The 19,778-nt window shown below is 39.4% G+C and overlaps 1 protein-coding gene across 2 annotated transcripts in view; it reads right to left on the reverse strand.

Annotated features, from left to right (window-relative positions):
- The window catches only part of LOC129193662 (inositol polyphosphate-5-phosphatase A-like), a 211,637-nt gene that overhangs the window by 17,229 nt on the left and 174,630 nt on the right, over window positions 1-19,778 (reverse strand). For both annotated transcript variants that reach the window (XM_054798096.1, XM_054798097.1), the window contains exon 12: window positions 11,167-11,240. In XM_054798096.1, the coding sequence (XP_054654071.1) occupies window positions 11,167-11,240 (74 nt within the window). The remainder of the gene's footprint in view (window positions 1-11,166; window positions 11,241-19,778) is intronic.

Below are 19,778 nucleotides of genomic sequence, written 5' to 3' on the forward strand. Positions count from 1 at the left end.
AAAAAAAAGAATAGAGCTGCAACAGTTAATCGATGAATCTACAATTCGAACTCAACTATTTGATTAATCTTTCTTTGGTTTCAGGAAACAAATATCCCCTGATTTCAGCCTCTCGAATGTAAATAATTTCTCATTTCCTCAGTCATCCATGAAAGCGGACCTACAGTATTACCTTTGTGTTTTAGGCAAAACAAGATTTTCACAAACATCTGCTTAGACTTTCGGAAACAGTGATGGGCATTTTTGCTTCTTTTCAGATAAGCTGAACTGTTTGCGTATGGTTCATATTGATTTGGTCTGTTGAGGACCCGATGATTACTCGATTAATCGAAACAACAAGATTCGGTTAATCGACTGAAGAAAATAATCATTAGTTGCAGCCCTAATGTTACATTTAGCAAAACCCAGCCAAATATGGCATTGAATGTACATATACATGTAATATATGTAGAATACAAAAAGGACATTCATTCATAGTCCTACACAGGGAAAGCTTAGCTTACCACAGTCGACAGTTAATCATTTTCTAGCCATTTGCGACACCCTTGAATATACCACAATAATAAACCCATTTGCAAAAGATATGTTATCGAGTACATGTTTCCATTTTCTGATTCGTTTATTTGAACATTTTTTGTACCGTTGAGCCATCATCTCAGATGATGCATGAGTGTATGGTACCATATCGAGAGCGTGTAGAGCCCATCAAGAGCTCACTCATTCACGCTTGGTTTGGAGCTTAGTGTGTTGATATTACTGCAGAAACATTACTCACATTTACCTCTGCCTGCTTGTTTTCAGACAGTAAAACCTACCTACAGAGTGTGTGCAAGGAAAAGCGAGAAAGTCCTAATTCACCAGCAACAGTGAATTGCTGAGCCCTTCTGCTTATTTCAAGGGCTTTTAAAATGATACTGAATCCCGCTGAGATAGTGGTAAGTTTATTTTAATACAGTACTCCATAAATCTCAAGTTGTATACAGGGTAATTCTTCTCCTCTGGCCCAAAATGCTCAGTTCGGCAGCTTCCTCCCCAGACCACACCTACGGGCGTGAAATTCCCATAGCTGACCGTTCACTAGCTTTAGTAGGGACATAAAAATGAAACCGGGGTAACTTAAAAACATACCAACAAACAGATGCCCTTTAAGCACGTAAACAATGAAACATGCAAATCAGTCAATCAATCAGTCTGACAAACTAAGACTGCATCTGGTTTCAGCATGGCTCCACACAAGTATGGATTGTTCCAAGCCACAATTCCTAATAAAAATGTATTGCCTACGATGACAACACAAAGACATGACATAGGCGATACAGAAAATCCTGCTATTTGCAGGGGTTACGTTGCGAGGCCAAAAAAAAGGCCAAAAAGTAATTGCGACCTCCAGAAAAAAGTCTAGTTTTTGGCGCACGGCTTGTTCCTCCCCCTCCAAACCCTCCTGCTTGCTTGACGTTGACATTCTCCTCCCATATCAGATTTGCAATAAAAGTGACTGTTGTAATTATTAAATTAGATTCAGCTACAGAACCCTCCCCTTTTCTCTTCAATTGCCACTGTTCACTCGTGGCACAGTCCAGGTCAATCATCGACAGGTCAAGGGCACAGAGGAGCATCACGGTCTGCTGGGATTGTACTCGAAAAGCCGCTATTGGCAAAAACGTCAGATATGAACGACTCACGGCCTCTGCTGCTGTGTTTGTTTGCGTTGTCAGGGGAGGCTTGGCAAAATACAACACAACACACACACAAGCGCGCAGGCACACAAAAGATCAGCCAAACGCTATCAATAAAGCAGGGTGTTTGCTTCAGTTTGTCGAGCCGGGAGGCTCATAGGCACAACATTGGCACAGCGCAGGACAAACAGAGTAAAATGCCATCGGTAGCTCATTGCTTACAGCCTGCTGGGGTTCAGCTATGACATGTTCGGCATTTAGTCGCTCCACATGAAGACAAGAAGTCACAGATGGCCTCAATTGAATCCTCTCTGTGAGTGATTGTTTTCGACAAAGCCCTCTATTCAGTGGCATCATCTCAGGCAATGACACATGACAGTGGACATTATTCAGCTATTATCGACACAATGGCCCCACACCAATTTCACAGGCTCCCTAGTAGTTAGAATGATGGATGTGCAGATGATTGTAAACAAGGTTTCTGTTCAGTAGATCAGCTGTTCTTCTTCATGGGCCATACACAGAGAACCCACTGCTTTAACTAAACATTGTTTTAAGTACTTCAGCGCTGCTCCATAAATGGAGACACTGCCTATGCACCAGGGCAGAATGACTCGCCGCACAGCAGAGAACAAGAAGCCTCATTTATGATGCAAGTCATACAAACAAGATAAATATCATCACAAGTAAATACACTCACGAGTTGGATGACATCACCCATGCAGCTTTGAGATGCTAAGGTAAAGTTAGCTTGGCAAGTACCACCTTTCAGCACAAAACCATTTTTTGGGTACGTTTACACAGTTTAATGTATGTCCGAAAATTCCATTCACAAGAATACGCAAAAACTACTGAAAATCCCAGACCAGGAGTTGGCAAAAACACTGCTTGCCCTCTGTTCTGTAAATACCTTTCACTGGCATGTACTGTATATTTAGGAAGACTTGTAAGTAACAGTGTTTTAATAAGCAAATGTTTCTGGAGTTAAAATATAACAGCAACACAGTCGTTTATAAAGAATATCCCCTATGAGCATTTTTTTGTGAGGCGCCAAAACAACACAATTTTTTAAAATCTGTTTTCAGCCATTTCAAGGATCCCTCGACTGCTCTGGTTATCGACTCGGATGTGCTGATTAGTAATTATTGAGGAACTGGCAGGCAGCCATGTGTGTGATCAAAATGTGCTCTCTTCCTTTCGAAAGGGCAAGGTCATTGTGCTGGAATAGTTTCTGTCTTGTCACAAGTGTTGGGAAAAAAATACGCTAATACGGCAAGGTTGTTTGTTGTTTGTTTAAGTGAGGCTCGCACGCCGAGCCTCCTCAATGACCTCACCTCGTGACCCTGGAGCCACGCTCTGCTCTTCTCTCCATCCACGTCTAGACTTGAAAAACACAAGCACAAAAGACTAAGGCCGTCCTTTTGCCTCTCGTGCATTCCCATCATTCTATGTATGCCATGAGAGGTAAATAATTGCAGGTATGCATATACAGGCAGATTCCCACACTGCCTCAGGCGGCGGGTCAATTGGTCAAGACCTTCTTCAAATACAGTGGAACCTTGGTTAACGTCATTAATTAGTTCCAGAAGGTCTGACTAACCGAATCCGAGGCTAACCGAATCAATTCTTCCCATAAGAAATAATGTAAATCCAATTAATCCATTCCATGTTAACACAAAACACGTTCTTATGGTTCTACAATTATAGTTTGACATGCAAAAAACTGTTTCAAATGCATATGAATGATGAATGAAGGGGATAAATTAACATTGAAGACGTGATTCTTGATGCGCTCTCCCCAAAGACATGCATGATCAACCACCACCACATTTCTGTTTTCATATGATTTGCTTCTTGAATTCAGTAGTGTTTCTCACCTCAATACCGTAACCCAAAATGGAGCCAAATAAAGTTGCATGTGCCAGCATTTTGATAAAGAAGCTGATAATCTATTGAATTCAACAAATAACTTATAGCAAAACAGGAATCTGGTGTCCGTGTGGTGTCTCGCTGCCACAAAAGTAACCTTAAATGTTTATTTATCCCTTTCATTTGTCGTTTGTATTTTATGTACACGAATATAGAATTGGTTTATGTATGTAAAACTATAAATTATAAAAGTATAAAAACGTGTTTTGAGTTAACATTTTTGAGAGTCAACCGCTGATGACATAAAGACGGCTGACGTAACTTCCAGTTCCGGTTACCGTTTTGTTTGCTAACAAATAGGATGCTAACAAGGAAGGATGCTGTCTGATAAAAACACATTAAGAACACAGCTGTACTCACACGGTGTATTAATAACACGGCAAGACGAGCCATGTTGTACCCAAACCGTAGAAGGCATACAAACCGAGGCAACACTGTGACATAAACTTCCGACGTTAACCAAAAACACGGTAACCCCGGGTGGACGCTAACCAAGGTTCCGCTGTATTCTGACATTGCACAAAAAGGTGATCAATTCATAAATCTGTCAGTGTATTATAATAACAATGATCAAATTTGACTTTTTATCTCCAACCACCAAAGGCTTAGACTAGTCATCGACTATTGAAACCCTTCAGCGATTAGTGTGCTGTCCTCACAACATGTGACTGTATGTCACAAGACAGCCTGAGAGCCAATAGAGACAACCCTGTAAACAAGGCTTACTCTTCTTGCGTTAGTTAAGCTTTCTTTGACATGCATGTGTGCGTGTGGTAACTGTAACATGTGTGCTTAGCATATCAAATGTTAATTTGATGTGCATAACACAAGTAGCCGAAACATGAGACATATGACTAACTGCTAATAGCACGGCATTGACTTTGCAAACATATTCAAAGTAATAATTCGGGAACATTTGTGACCTCTGTTAAGTGCTTTGTACGTACAGTACTGTATAGACACTCACAAAAGACAAAAGTTTCCCAAGGCTCAAACATTTTAGAGCAGATAAGAGCAAGCCGAGCTGTCTCTGCTGTCACTAAAACAATCCTTTTCAGAGAGGATGTCAAAATAGATGAACCGTTTTTTAACATAAATTTTGACTTATTTAATTGTCTACTATGAACTCATTTACATTTTTTAATAGGGCTGTCAAAAATAACGTGTTAACGGCGGTAGCTAATTCATTTAATTAATTTCGTTAAATGTTTTAGTGTAATTAACACATGCGCACTAGAGCGAGCACGCCTTTCTGCGATGCCGGCAGACTGATCCGTCGCCATAAGCACAGTGGATCACATGGCACAATGAAGCACGGTGGAGCGTCCCCACACAGTCACACAAAGTCTGACACTCTTTTAGAACTTCATTCTGACCTGATCACATCAACGGCAGTACAACTCCAACACCATATGCTGTGTGTATCTCCAACTCACACACGCCTCTAGTCCGTTCATCCTGGGAACGACACTTTCTCATTCTCATTACAAGAACGCAAGATGCATTCAGCGACACTCCGAACATCACAAAAACGGCTTTATAAAGTGTGTGTGTAAATAAACAGGAAGATACAGAAAAACATCAAGTGGATATTCTTATCACTCACTTTGTAACTCTTAATTCGGATGTACAATTTGCTACATTTAAGTATGCTAGAAAGTACACTCAAAACAACTAAATTGTAATTGTTTTATTAAATAATGGGCATACTACAGACATAGTTGCTAATGATGATTAATCATGATCAATTCATTTAGAAACTGTGATTAATCTGATTAAACTTTTTAATCATTTGACAGCCCTACTTTTTAAACCAACTCACAAATCACATGAATCCACTGTCTTTGAGTCGAATGCAGTCCTCCCTCGCTACATCGTGGTTCGAACATCGCTCCCTCACTCTATGGCGGTTTTTCAAACATTAATTAATGAATGATTGCTGTTTTTTCATAGCTGGCAATGGTCCATTATTAGTGAAAACATATTGAAATACAAGTTATATGTAGTGTTCTGGCCGCTAGGAGTCAGTAATGACACAAAACATTGATGAGACATGACATTACATCACATTACTGTCACACTGCATGTAGTCAGTCACTCCTTTTGAAACCCTTTCCTAAGTTTAGAATAGATAAATTGGAGGCTAACTAGCTCCCTAGCATGTTATGCAGCCGTGGCCATCTCTTGTGTCCCTGCAGTGATCCCTTAACCTGTGCATTAGCAATGTGATGTAAACAAAGAATAACAGGAATATAAAAGTGACTGTCGGGGTGCTATTTCCTGTCTACAGGGCTCTAATAATGGTAAAAACTGTATTTAGAAAGTCATAAACAGGTTTTCGATGCTCCAACTACGAAAATATTCCTTTCTTAATATTGAATAAACGAGGGACGGCTGTACATGACAATTAGAGATTATGGATTCCACTAGCTCAAGTGAAACCATGTTAATCAATTTTATAGCGTCTGATACACGCATGATGACGTCACCAACCACTCGTCGACTATTAAAATAATAACTGCTGCAGCCGTACTTTAAATTTGCATAACTTCCAAATTTTTATTCCCTGAAATCACTCATCATTTGTCAGTTGTTGGTCGATGTCACTGAAAATCACTCTCAAAGCCCACTTCCCGTAACCATATTACAGGCAGAATACATTCTTCCACTGCACTCTCATTGTCCACTGCCTGTTGCTGGCTTCCCGATTAAATTTTTGCATTGATTTTGTAAAAAAAAAACAAAAAAAGTGGTAAAGAAATTGGATGGCAGGAATACTAAAAGCTTTCCACTGAATCCATCAAAATGAATGAATAAGTTAGTGATGCCAAGGCATGTTATAAGGGATGTCTGCCCAAGCGATGTCATTTCAAGCATGGAATCAAAACCACCATAAGTTAGAATAAACCTTCCCCTTGTTTTCAGTAAAATGCCCGTGTAAAGACATTGACCTAACTATGTATGGAGGCAAAAATGCATGCATAATCAATCTCTCGCTTCCAATTAACAAACTCATACACTGTGGGCTCGGCCAGTCCTCCCAATGCTGGTGTGTGCGGCCGTGTGGATGATCAGCGCTTGGCAGCCGACTGGCTCCAGGTCCAATTATAACAAGGCAAGGGTAAATTCCTCACCTCCGTGTTTAAGCACTTACGCTTGTCAGGGCCAACCTTGACAGACAACTTTTTCGAAGTAAAAAAGACGCGCATCATTTTGCAATGCAAGTTCTGCGGGGATGCAAAGTAAGAATTGATGAATTTAAATATGGAGTGTCACATTCTAGAAAAAGAGCATGTTTTAGAGGGGCAGATATCACAGCCTTGCATGGATTTCAACAAGAGTTCATCATTTTGGGTGCTGAATCCAAAAACGTGCATGCCTGGACACAAATAACATAAGTATTTGCCTTATTTGGTTAAAGCATAGTAAGTAAGTGCTGGTGTTTCTCATGATGTTAACAATTAAATCACCACCACAAAGTATTTCCTTATTTTGTGCAGTAACAACACATCTAATCTGTTAAGCCCCGATAGTCACGGAGACAAATATTTGCATGTTGCTGTTTTGCTTTGGATCGGTGACCCAACTGGTGGGTCAGCACCCAAAAGTGGGTCGTGGATGCATTCTGGGTAGGTTGCAAACAGCTAGTTAAAAATTACATTGAAATATGTAATATATATATTGAAATATGTATACAACCGATGTATGATTTGTGTGTGTGTGTGTTTTTTTTTTTTATTCTGAAGTAAAATTGAGCAACATTTTGGTCATCTTTCTCCTTGGTGTATCATCATTGCACAGTTATAAGTCAAATATGCGCTTTTGGTGTTTTGATGTTTATTTAATTATTATTTTATGACTATTTAGTTGTTGTTTTTTTAGGAATAATAATCTTATGCCTTAAAAGATTCCTCTAAAATGCATTTTGGACATATAACTATGTGTATTAATGTTTAAAAAAAAAAAAAAACAAATAGATTTGCATCTTTGACTTAAATAAAAGTGGCCCACGACTTCATGACCATTGGAAAATGTGAGTCCCAGGTTGAGACTGTTTGAGAACCACTGCTTTAGATCTAGTGCAGTTGTGATTTTTATTGTGCACTTTATTATGCAGTTCGGTGTAACCCGCCAAAATACCAAACGATGGGACACAGTGCAATAGGAGGAGGAGCAAGGAAACGATCCCAAAAGAGATCATAGTATCTCTGATACACATACAGTGGATTCAGCATTCGTGGCCCCAAATATTTGCGGATTTTTGGAAATTGAAAATGTTTTTATTTTTATTAAAAAAATAAAAATAAAATAAAACAGCTAAAATCTTTATTTATTTTTTAAAATTTAAAATAAAAAAAAATATTTTCAAAGTAAATAGAAGAAATAAACCAAACTTCAACTTAAACTAAAATAAATAAATTTTTTGTGATTGCTGTGCAAGCACATGACTCCGATTAATCTGTTCTATCGTTCATTTGAAAACCTCTACATTTTATAAAAGTGTGTGGGGCATATTTAGGGCTTAAACCTGGATTGTGCATTTAGCATTTAGCTTCCGTCGCTGGTGCACAATGGCAGTTGACGACGGACGGTTCTGGAGCTGAATTTAATCGACGCTGTATAAATAATAATTTCAAAAGTCACTTTTATTGCAAATGAAATGTCAACCACAAGCCAGCACGAGTGTTTGTAATGGCTGTGTATCAAAAATAGACAATTTTATGGTCATATCAATTACCTGTGGATTTTTACCATTCACTGGTAGGCAGAAAAGCAGGGATGATATTTTAGGTAAATAAAAACATAGAAAACCAAATCTCATCATTTTGTACTCCAAGATATATATCAATATAAAAGAGAAAAACTGACCTGATGCACACATTTTTGAAAACTTGAAGTCAGTACCCTCAAATTGTATACATTTGTATACATATAATTGTTTAGTGTGTGAAAATGCAGAGCGGTGTAGTACGAAAAGCAGTGACTTGGGGGGGTGATTAGCAACATTAACATTCATGCTTTTATATCCATTACGGGCCAATTAGATAAAAACAACTAATGATGTACAAGTAGTTGCCTCAACTTGTAAGTTGTCAACGCAAAATATACGGTTGCTTGTACAAGAATACTGTTGCTCTTTTATCAAATAAATTTCTGTTCAGTTCTGATGAAACTGCTATTATGGCAGCAAACTTCCTGTTTACAACACATCTAAATCGTCTCTAATTAGACTGATCAGATTTTAATGTCACAAATGTATCTGCAATATATCACAAATCTAGCAAGTCTTTATAGGTTAACAGAAAACAGCCACAAACTAAATGTACATTCACAAATGTAATAAGCCTGCCAAAGATGTTTCATTTGCCAAAAAGCGACCATTGCAGTACAGTTGTCCCTCGCCACTTTGTGCTTCAAATTTTGCGGCTTCACTCTATCACGGTTTTTCAAAAATATATCAATTAATAAATCACGCTGTTTCATGGTGGAAAACGGCCTAATATTAGCACAAAAGTAAGCACAGTTTTTGCCTAATTTAAGCATGTTCAAGCATAAAAATGGCGAAATGAACTAAAACACAGACATAAGGCAAGAAGAAGACGCATTCACAGTCACTGCCATGATATGTAGTATTCTCCACTGGTCACTAGGTGTCAGTAATGTTACTGTAATGTTCGGTGAGACACACAAGCACCAGAACAGGCATACACACACGTTACAATGGAATGCATCACATATTACTTGATCGCAACAGGCACAATAATCCCCGACACTGGCTACTGTTGCGGCGGTAACTGATGCCAAGCTACAATTCAACTCTAAAGCCCCGATGTCACTTCCTGTCTGCCCCCCCTCCACTCAGCTCCCCTAGCACTGGGACACATTTACAGCAACGCACACAAGCATGAGTCTTGTTTATGTCTTTAATGTCTTCTCTGATTATGTCTACTATGTTGGGCAATGGTGTAACTATAGGGTTTTTTCATGTCGAGAGGGCTCTAATAATGTAAAAAAAACATATTTTGAAGCTCACAAACAGGTTTTCTATGTTCTAACTACAAAAAAATCTAATTATAAACAAGAAATCCTACTTTGCCTAATGTCTGGAACCAATTAACCGTGATAAAGGAGGGCTTACTGTGCATGTATTTTGTATAGAAGTGTGCTATATAATCTTTCCATGACCTCCCCAGCATGTGTCACTTTGTGACTTGGAGCCCAACACAATACAGCAGAGAGAATTCACTTGCAGATGAAATGTTTGTGAATAGAATTGATTTATAGATTTGAACAAAAGTGGATCGTGTGTGTGCCTCAGCGAGGTTGTCTTCTGATGGCCGCCACTAAAAAGAGTAATTACTTCACAGATGGTGAGGGGCTGGTCCGGAGCAGACTATGTGATGGAGAACAATCATTGAGGCTTGATTGCTCAAGAAGCACAAGGCAGGCCTGACAGGAGGAGGGGTTCCAGGATGTGTGATGATGAGTGTGTGCGTGTAATAGAAATGGGAGGAGGGGGGCTGTTTAAGTTTAACTACGCCACTGCGACCCATTACAGGGTTGACAATGATGTGGTTTGTTACACACACAAGAGTAGATCAAATCAAATTTCATATGCTGCTCCTGGGTTTCATCTATTTGATTCATCATCACCTCAAGTATGAGGAAATCATTTGTATTCCAACACAGCAGCACAGTCATTCCTCCCTGTGGAGAAATGATTAAGTATTATATGGATAGGTGCAAATGTCAGCCAGTATAAAAGGACAATAAATCCACATGTCACTTATGCAAAGTGATGTAAATGGGGCCTCTGATTAAGACACAGAGTCATTTAAAAACAGGGACTGGCAGAACCTTGACACACGCACACACACACACCTACTCTGTCTCAAGCGCTTATACATACACACAGTAACGCCATATAAAATTCAACACTGAGGTTCACACAACACTGGCGCTTTGATAACTATACATTTTAAGCTCTTTCACACACACGCACACACACAATAAAATCCCCTGTAGCCCTGCGCCTGCCACCAGAGCAGTTTATCAAGTAATTATTGTTTGATTACAGCGTTTCATTATCTGCACTGATTGAGTCACAACCAACGGCAAAGGTCAAGCGCCATTAACACGCTGCTCCAGAAACATATTTCCACGTCGACAGCGTGTTTGCCCTCCCTCTCCTCTGAAAGGGCTAATTGCAAATGCATTTGTTTGAGGAAAGAGGAGAGAAGAGCACACGCTCTGATCTCCCTCAAGTCCCACTGAGACAGAATATTAATCCCATATAGAAAATTCACAAGCACACACACTGGAGTACGTTCTACCCAATCCAATACAGATCCTGTAGCTCTCATAAAACCATTTAGCATAAGACTGTGACTTATATTTTTATTAAACATAAACATATGTTCATATTGAACTATTTGGCAAAGATTATGTCAACCTATCCACTTAGTGTGATAGTATCTTGTGGAAAAAAAATGTATGTAAGTCTGTTGTGTGTGTGTGTGTATGTGTGTGTGTGTGTGTGTGTGTGTGTGTGGACCCATACCTGGGTGGGAATGAGATTTCCAATTCGTGCAGTCGATCCTTGAACACTGACAGTTCTTTGTCGAACTCTAAAAGCTGTGAAAATAAGAAGTCATGAATAAAAGGATCAGCAGGAATACTCATCAATAATTTCAATACAATGGATCCAATGTTTTTCGGTCTCAGATAAATACAACTACAGCAAATTCATCAATATTAATAATTTTGTTTTCTCTAATAAGCTTGGTAGGTTCACAGACATTGAGTGACAATTTTCAATATTTATCTTTGACAGCTTTTCTGATAGAAGAGCTGCAATGACATCAACTACTCAATAACAACAAAATTCACTGGTGACTACTGTGATTGATTACAATCCATCCATTATCTCTATCACTTATCCCTTGCAGGGTCGCAGGGACACGGAAGCGTTCCCAGCTGACACGGGGCACAATTGCCTGGCTGACACATTGAGACACACTCTATCACACATCTGGACAAGTATTACTACGGAGAGAAGCAAGCAAGCAAGCTCAAACTCTCCACAGAAAGGCCCAAGTCCAAGTTTGAACCTGAGACCTTGTATAGATGAGACAAATGACCTACTAGTTATCTACAAGTTTAAGCAGAAGTGTCAAAAGTGAGCTTACATTTAAAACCTTCTCACATTCCTGAATTCCCACAAAAACAGGATATTCACTAGTCAAGTTCTTTGGCACAATAGATTTGTATAACGATGAGAAACTCGATTATTTTTACAGACTCGAGTTCTAATGAGTCACTCATCACAAAGCGCACGCGCCTAAACTTGCACATGCGCAACAAGTTGCACCTGGGAGTCAGTGAAACTGGAGTCTTTGTTCAGCACCCGTGGGTCAGTGAAACTTGAGTCTTCATCAACATGTGAGTCAGTGAAACCAGAGTTTTCATTGAACACCCGTGGGTCAGTGAAACTAGTCTTCGTTGAGTACCCGTAAGTCAGTGAAAGTTGATTCTTGTTCAAACTGAGAGTCACTAAAACTGGAGTCTTCTCTGAGCACCAGGATGAAACTCAAGTCTTCGTAGAGTACCCGTGAGTCAGTGAAATTTGAGTTTTCATCAAACACTCGTGGGTCAGTGAAACTCGAGTATTCGTCAAGTATCCGTAGGTCAATGGAACTCGAGTCTTCATCGAAGGTCCCGAAGACAGTGAAACTCGATTCTTCGTCAACCTGACAGTCACTGAAACCGGAGTCTTCATTAAGCATCCATGTAAAACTCGAGTGTTCATCGAACACCCATAAGTCAGTGAAACTCGAGTCTTCGTTGAGTGTTCGTGAGACAGTGAAAATCAATTCTTTGTCAAACTGAGAGTCAGTGAAACTGGAGTCTTTGGTAAGCACCTGTGAGAAACTCAAGTCTTTGTCGATTACCCGTGAATCAGTGAAACTCGAGTCTTCGCAACTTGTGAGTCAATGAAACTCGAGTCTTCATAAACACTCATAGATCAGTGAAACTCAAGTTTTTGTGGAGCACCCATGAGTCAGTGAAACTTGCTGAGTGAGTGAACTGTTCGTTTTGTAGCTCGGCCAGGAAGGAGAAAAGAGAGTCAGTTTGAGGCAAAGAGCTGGTATGTTGCTTTTTCCATGGGACTAATACATTTATATAAATGCAGTTAGAGTATCAGTTGCACAATTAATGCCAGGTTACCTGTTTTCCTTTTTTAGTTCAGCTTGATTACCCATGAGTGCTGATGGAGTAAAAAACTTGACACAACTTGTTCACCTCTAGCTGATCTCTTGTACATCTCTAGTATACAGTGCAAATGTCACAATGAAGTCAAACAATCACAGTTTTACTCTCATTCAAATTTCAACTTGATGGACATGTACTAGGGAAGGCTTCGGCAACCTTTACCATCAAAAGAGCCTCCTCTTCCAGTAAACAAACTAAAAAATAGACGGGAGCCACAAAACATAACACTGCTTAAAAACGTGTAAACATGTTTATCTCTTTAACATGTTACCTGTTGTAACCACAACACTCAACAAACAGAAATGCGCCTACATGTGTAGGCCTACTCTGAAATAATATAAACACTTAACTCTGTAAGTCTTATTGAGTGCTTCGCATATTTGTGTAAAATTAAAACAAAATTTAGCCAACTTTAAGATAAAAAGTCCATCAGAGTTCACATATCTGCACGTCAATGTTGCTCAATACAGTTTATGCCTGTGCCGAATTGTCATCAATAACCATTCTATTGGTCCTGTCCTTGGCTTTCTTTGCAAAGAGAGGCATTCTTTCATTTTCTGAATAATTTCCTGTTTAGTTTTTAATTTAGAGACTAGATGCCCTGATATTTTTATTAACGATTCTTTGTATTGTATTGTATTGTATTGTATTGTATTGTATGTATTCTCCATCTGTGAATGGCTTCCCATTTCATGTGCAGCCCCGTGTTGCCAACTTGGCCATTTTCTCGCTAAATCTGGCAACTTTCCAAACCCTCTTGGTGACTTATTTTCTCAAAAGCGATTAGCGATAAATGTAAAGACTTTTCCTGACGTCGCTGGGAGATTTTTCTAGCATTTGGAAATGTGAAAGTGAAAGCGCATATTGTTCTGAGCAGTGAGTGTACAGCCAGCTGCAGCGGCACACTATCTGCCTCTCCTGGAGTCACCACCTCCGCGGTTAGCCTGTCATGGGCTCCGAGCACATAGCTAGAGCACGCTTCTAATTAGAAAACATATTGCTATGCTCCTGTTAATTACACTGTGTTATTTTACTGCGCAGTAATTTGCTTCAGACTCAACTGAAAACTCCCTCACCGTTTTTTCTCTCCCGCGTAGCGAGACTCACTGCATACACTAGGCTACTTCCCCCTCCCTTGCTCACCAGTCTAGGTGCATTCACAGACTTGCAGTGAGTCAGTTATTGCACATTAATTTTGAAAATGCACATTTTCCCTACTTCAGCAAAGGGAGTCGCAACAAGGAGGCTGAAGAGCTGCGGGTTGCCAACCCCTATACTACTAGATTATTGTTATTTTTAGAATTTTTAATTTGTGCATTGATTGACTCCAATAGTTACCAATATGACCGAAAAGTTTACAACTGGAAATATATTACAATCACATAATGACATAATAATAAGATCATAATTGACAAATTTACAGCAGATGACAAAGTGTGTTATTGTGTGTGTGTTGCCCTGTCCTACAAGGGGGGGTCTCTCTCCACAATGCCAGTCCATGGACACACTCTCCATTAATCATGTCTCCTCACCCAGCTGTACTCACTCAAAAGAGTGTACACACACACGTCCCTCAATTTACCCCCTTTCACAAAACCCATAAATCATTAGTGAAAAGTGCAATTAGCAGCTTCTTGTACACATTAATTATCTGGGAGATGAACAGGTAGCTATGGCACCTGCATGACTGCCTCCCTGAGAGACAGGCAGTGATGTTCCCTTAGCAACCTTTAGAGAGCCTCTCTCAGGTCCTTTCATAAAAGGATGGATTTGGGACAGTTGGATTTCTTGGCAAAGTGGGCCATGGTACATGTTTTAAAGACAAGGGCGCATAACTGAAGATCCTACGATGAGAATGGCGTTAATAATTGATGTATTTACCATAAGTGGTACATTAAAGTGCATATGAGGAGATATTTGGGAGCATATTTCTGGAAAGTGGAAACAAGTAAAGAGGAGGTTTTGTAATATGAAACAGTAACCCCAGCTTACCATGACACATTTATGCTGTCGGCCCACAACATGACTGTGTGTGAAGTTCAAATCACTGCCAAGTCGACACATATAGGCTCAAGTCCAATATGTGCCTTTGCGATCGCTCTCTGTGTTAGTATTTGTGATTATGTGTCAGCCATGTAGAACAGTGCCCATTACTTCCAGCCAGTGGGGCCTCCCAGTCTGAGTCTCCGTGGTTCAGAAGGGCAGATGTGGCGCATTCATCAAACTCACGCTGCTGGGGTCATAGGAGAGACTCACACACTGTGAATGAGGGATGGCAGAGCATGGGATGCAACCCCACGCTCCACTGTCCCCCCTGTCTCACCATCCATCCACTGTGTGGGTGTCTGTGTGTCAAAACCTCCTCAAAATGTTGAGGCGCACACTACCAATATCACTATAAGAGCTAATAAAAATGTACAAATGGTTGTTATAGACTTCAAAATGGCCACTTCGTCAAGAACGGTTTTGGGAGCGGTAACATTGTTGAAACAAGGAATAATAGCATATGATCTATATCTATGCATATAAGAGCATAGAAAACCTGTTTACGACCTTCTAAATACATTTTTAACATTATTAGAGCCCTCTAGACATGAAATAACACCCCTCTCGTCACCTTTACATTCATATTACCCAATATAGTAGACACAATAAGAGAAAATGGGTTTCAGAGTTTAGTTTTAGCTTGGCAGGGGTTACGGCCACAACAGTAGCCCATGTTAGAGGTCGTTGTGCGTGTTGTGAGATCATTCAGACCTGCAATAAAAGCCTGTTGTTCTGTCTATTTTTCAGTCATCACGTCTTTAAATGTGTCTTCTGAATGCCTTATGTGTATTTTAGTTCATTTAGCCACTTTTATACTTGAAAATGCTTAATATAGGCAAAAGAATATGTACAATTTGTTTAAATATGCATTTTTTAAAACATAAAGTAGGTCATATTGCCATGAAATTTAAATCGCCAAGTGGCGAGGGACTACTGTATTGTTGGTTTGTAGCTTTTCCTGCTGTTTTTGTGGTGTCTCATTGAATTAATCAGTCGTAATGGTGACCAGCTTTGCCACCTGGAAGAAACGTATCGCTGACAATTGAAAATTGACATTTTACATTAAAAATGTCAATTTGTTATGTTTTTATATAGTTGCCATATTATATAATGTATATTTTATAGATGAACACTTTTCGTGGGAGCTATGCTGCGGAACCACCAATGAATGGCAAAAATCCACAAGTAATTGATATGCTTCAAGTCATTGTCCCCCAGTTCCGTTGCCCTTCTGTGACGTCATTAGCGGCTTTGCTAACAGTTACACCACAAGTCTCTGCTTTTCTTATTGATCACGGCTGCAAAACCACCCACAATGGAACCAAAGAAAGTTGCAAATGCCATTTTTTTGATAAAGAGGGCGAGAAATACTATTGAATTCAAGAAATAACTCATAGCAAAACACGAAGGTGGTGTCATTCTCTGTTAGCTTCAATCGAGCTAAAAAATAACCTTAAATGTTAATTTCTCCCTTTCATTTGTCATTTATATGCACTTTGAATTGTTTTACGCATATAAAACTATAATTGTAACTATAAAAACTATAAAAAAAAGTTTTTGGTGTTCGGAAGGGATTCTTTGGATTTCTTTTATTTCTTATGGACAAAATGTTTTTAAAATAAATACAGTATGTATAAATATATATTATTTGTAATTATTAAATACATAGAATAAATTTAATGCATTATTATTTAAAAAATGACCAAAAATCTACAAATTTGAATGCTGAATCGCAAATGTGTGGGGATCCACTGTACTATTAAACTACTGAATTTTGTATAATTATGTCAGAATTTTTAATGAATTTAACTTGTAAATCACAATCAACTACTTAATATAATATCAGAACACTTAACCACCTACATATACTTTGTTAATTACACATGTATTGTTGTCATTTGGGATGAGGGGGTTGGGCACCGGTTGAAGGAAATAGGGTATAATATAAATAATTTAAGTGGGTGGAAGAGTTAATGCAGCAGATGAGTAGCATATGGCTGTGTGTACTTGCTATCTACGTTAAGTGAATGTTGAGTAATTCATTCAGGTGAATGGAAAAGACCGCATGCCAGAATTTCACACTACATTTAATCCGGGGTCAATTAAGCATAATGCTCTGCTGCTGTGGCGGGTGAGTGGTTTAAAAATCAGCTTATATTGGTTCAAGGCCTCTTGACATTATAAAGCCAGCAGTAGTTTGTCAGCCAGAAATGACCTTGGAAGTTGTGGAGGAGGTGATGCGAGATGATGCAGCTCAATATCACACAGGGGGAAGATGAAGAAGTGTCTGGGTAAAAACTACCTTGTCAAGAGCTGGGATTTCTGACTTTGCTTGGATGAAAAATCGGATCCTAAATCAGGGAGGCAGTGATAGTTAAGACGGGGAGTTGAGGGGTAAAAACAGGGAATATGAGGTGTTCGGCCCCCAACTGTCCCTCTCAACATACTGGCGAGTTGTCCACCACCTGTAATTGTGCTTTGATTTACGTCTTGTCAAATATCCTCTGTGACAACACCTGCTGCCGTTAAAAGCCATCAATAAACGTTGGGGTGAAAGGTCATTTAATTTGATTTTTACACCTCATACTTGCCTTTCATTGCAGGGGCTATATTTTCCCTCATTTTATGGGACCTTCATTATTTTGTGTGGAAAAGCGATAAAGTCACTGACAGAGGGGTGGCCAACTGGTACTGAGAGGTGAGCAGGCCAAACAATGCTCACATCTGCACTGCACTGCATTGCTGAACACTCATTTCCATGACAACAGAATGTTACGTGGAGGACCAATGCAGTCAAACTTCGGCCTCAGCAGTTTGATAAAGAAGGTGAGAAACATGATTGAATTCAATAAAGTACTCATTGTAAAGTGCGACGATGGCGTCTCTTCTCCTCCTACCTCCCCGCTGCCCGGCGTCTTCAATAAACGGTAAAAATTATGTTAAATGTTTGTCCATGTTTTATCCATTTCATTCATCATTTTCAATTATTTTGCATTGTTTTTTTTATTTATTTAAAACTAAACTATTCCGCAACTGCAACTAAGGACTGTTTTCTTAGTCAATTAATCTGAAATGTGTTTTGATTAATCTGAAACTTGTTTTGATTAATCGAGTATCGAGTCATTGGTTAGGCCCTAGACCAGGTGTGTCCATAGTGCGGACTGGGGGCCATTGTTGGCACGTGGCATTTTTTTTTTATGATCTAAAAAAAAATATATTGATTATTAATGAGATATTATTCGATATTACACAAATTTGTTTTGTCACCTGTAAAACAAAGCTAAGATATCAAAGCTTTCATCAGTAGCTTAGCATATATTGTTGGGTTTAGCATCTCTAATGCTAAAACTGTATCAAAGCGACCCCATGTACCTTTAGGTTTGTCTGTATGTGGCCATGGGTGGAAAAGTTTGACCAAACACAAACAATTTGCGGTTTGGTTCGCAACATCTCAACAAAAAGGCAAAAATGTCCATCACCTGTGTTTTCATTAGGGACTAGTGTGCCTGTTGTGAGATCATTCAAACCTGCAATAAAAGCCTGTTGTTGCGGTGATCAAGTCAAGCTTGTGTGTGTCACTGAACATTACAGTAACATTACTACCCCTAGTGACCAGTGTATAATACTACATATCATTCACAATATCTTTGAATTCATGTGTGCCTTACATTTGTATTTGAGTTCATTTAGCAATTTTTATGCTGGAAAATGCTTAATTTAGGCAAAAAATACGTAAAATTTGCTTCAATATCCATATACATTTTTAATAATAAGAGGTAACGCTGTATCAGGAAACATAACTGGAGCGTACACAAAAAAGTACTTATGGAAGTGCTAGATTCTTGCTTTTAAATCCTTAAAAAATATCACATGAAAATACATTAGGCTTATTGTCCATGTATGCTACAACGGACAAAACACAGCAATCATTTATTTCAATCCGATGCTCAGCTTCTGTGCTGCCACTTGAGAGCTCTGACAGGAAGAAGATGGGGAGCAGCATTATTTGATCTCTTTTTAAATGTGCCTTTCATGTTAAAGGAATCTCTGGGCTTTAGAGTAATGGCGCGGGCAACGCTGCCAGCATGAAAAAAATGAGACAGGTCAGACAGCGAGGTTCATCACTTACTAGAGCTAGCACACGCCGCCTCCTCTCTTGGTCCCCCATCTGCCGACACCACACTGATAAAGTTACAATAAAGAGATACTGAAACAGAATCAATGTGGACAGAGGACTGGTACGGCCCTTTGGGTGTGTGCGCTGTGGTATCTATGTGGAGACTGCACACATACAGACGCACAAACATGAAAAGCACACATACACATGCTCCCACTCTCCACTGGAGCACAGCCCTGCCGTGCCCCTTGACGCCACAAGCGGCCGGAAAATTTAATCTTCCCAAATACTCATCAGGGCTCTCCATCGTCCTGCTGTGACAGAGCCGGGGATAATTAATTATACAATTTCGATGGGAATATCGACTAAACAAACCTATTAATCATAGCAAAAGTCAATAGGCATGGACACATTCAATCATGTCCCAGCCAATGATTACTCCTCTCAAAATACAATAATTATTTTCAAGAGCTGCCTCGAATTAAATTTCTGTCAAGCTGGTACAAGTCTTGCAGTTGATGAAGGGTGCAATGATTTTTTTATTTTTTTACCCTTCTCAACTGGTGGAGCGCAAGGAGGAATATTTATCCATTTAGAAAGGTAGTTTGTTTTCTAAGGATCATTACATGGTGTGTTTAACTAGACCATGACCACCAGATTATCTCCAAAGCCCCCATTATGTCATCTGTCTTGTCTGACTTGGCAAGGAGGAGGAGGGAAGAAGAAGATGATGTGAG

Source organism: Dunckerocampus dactyliophorus, chromosome 14 (assembly GCF_027744805.1).
Source record: "Dunckerocampus dactyliophorus isolate RoL2022-P2 chromosome 14, RoL_Ddac_1.1, whole genome shotgun sequence".
In the NCBI taxonomy this organism is placed as follows: domain Eukaryota; kingdom Metazoa; phylum Chordata; class Actinopteri; order Syngnathiformes; family Syngnathidae; genus Dunckerocampus; species Dunckerocampus dactyliophorus.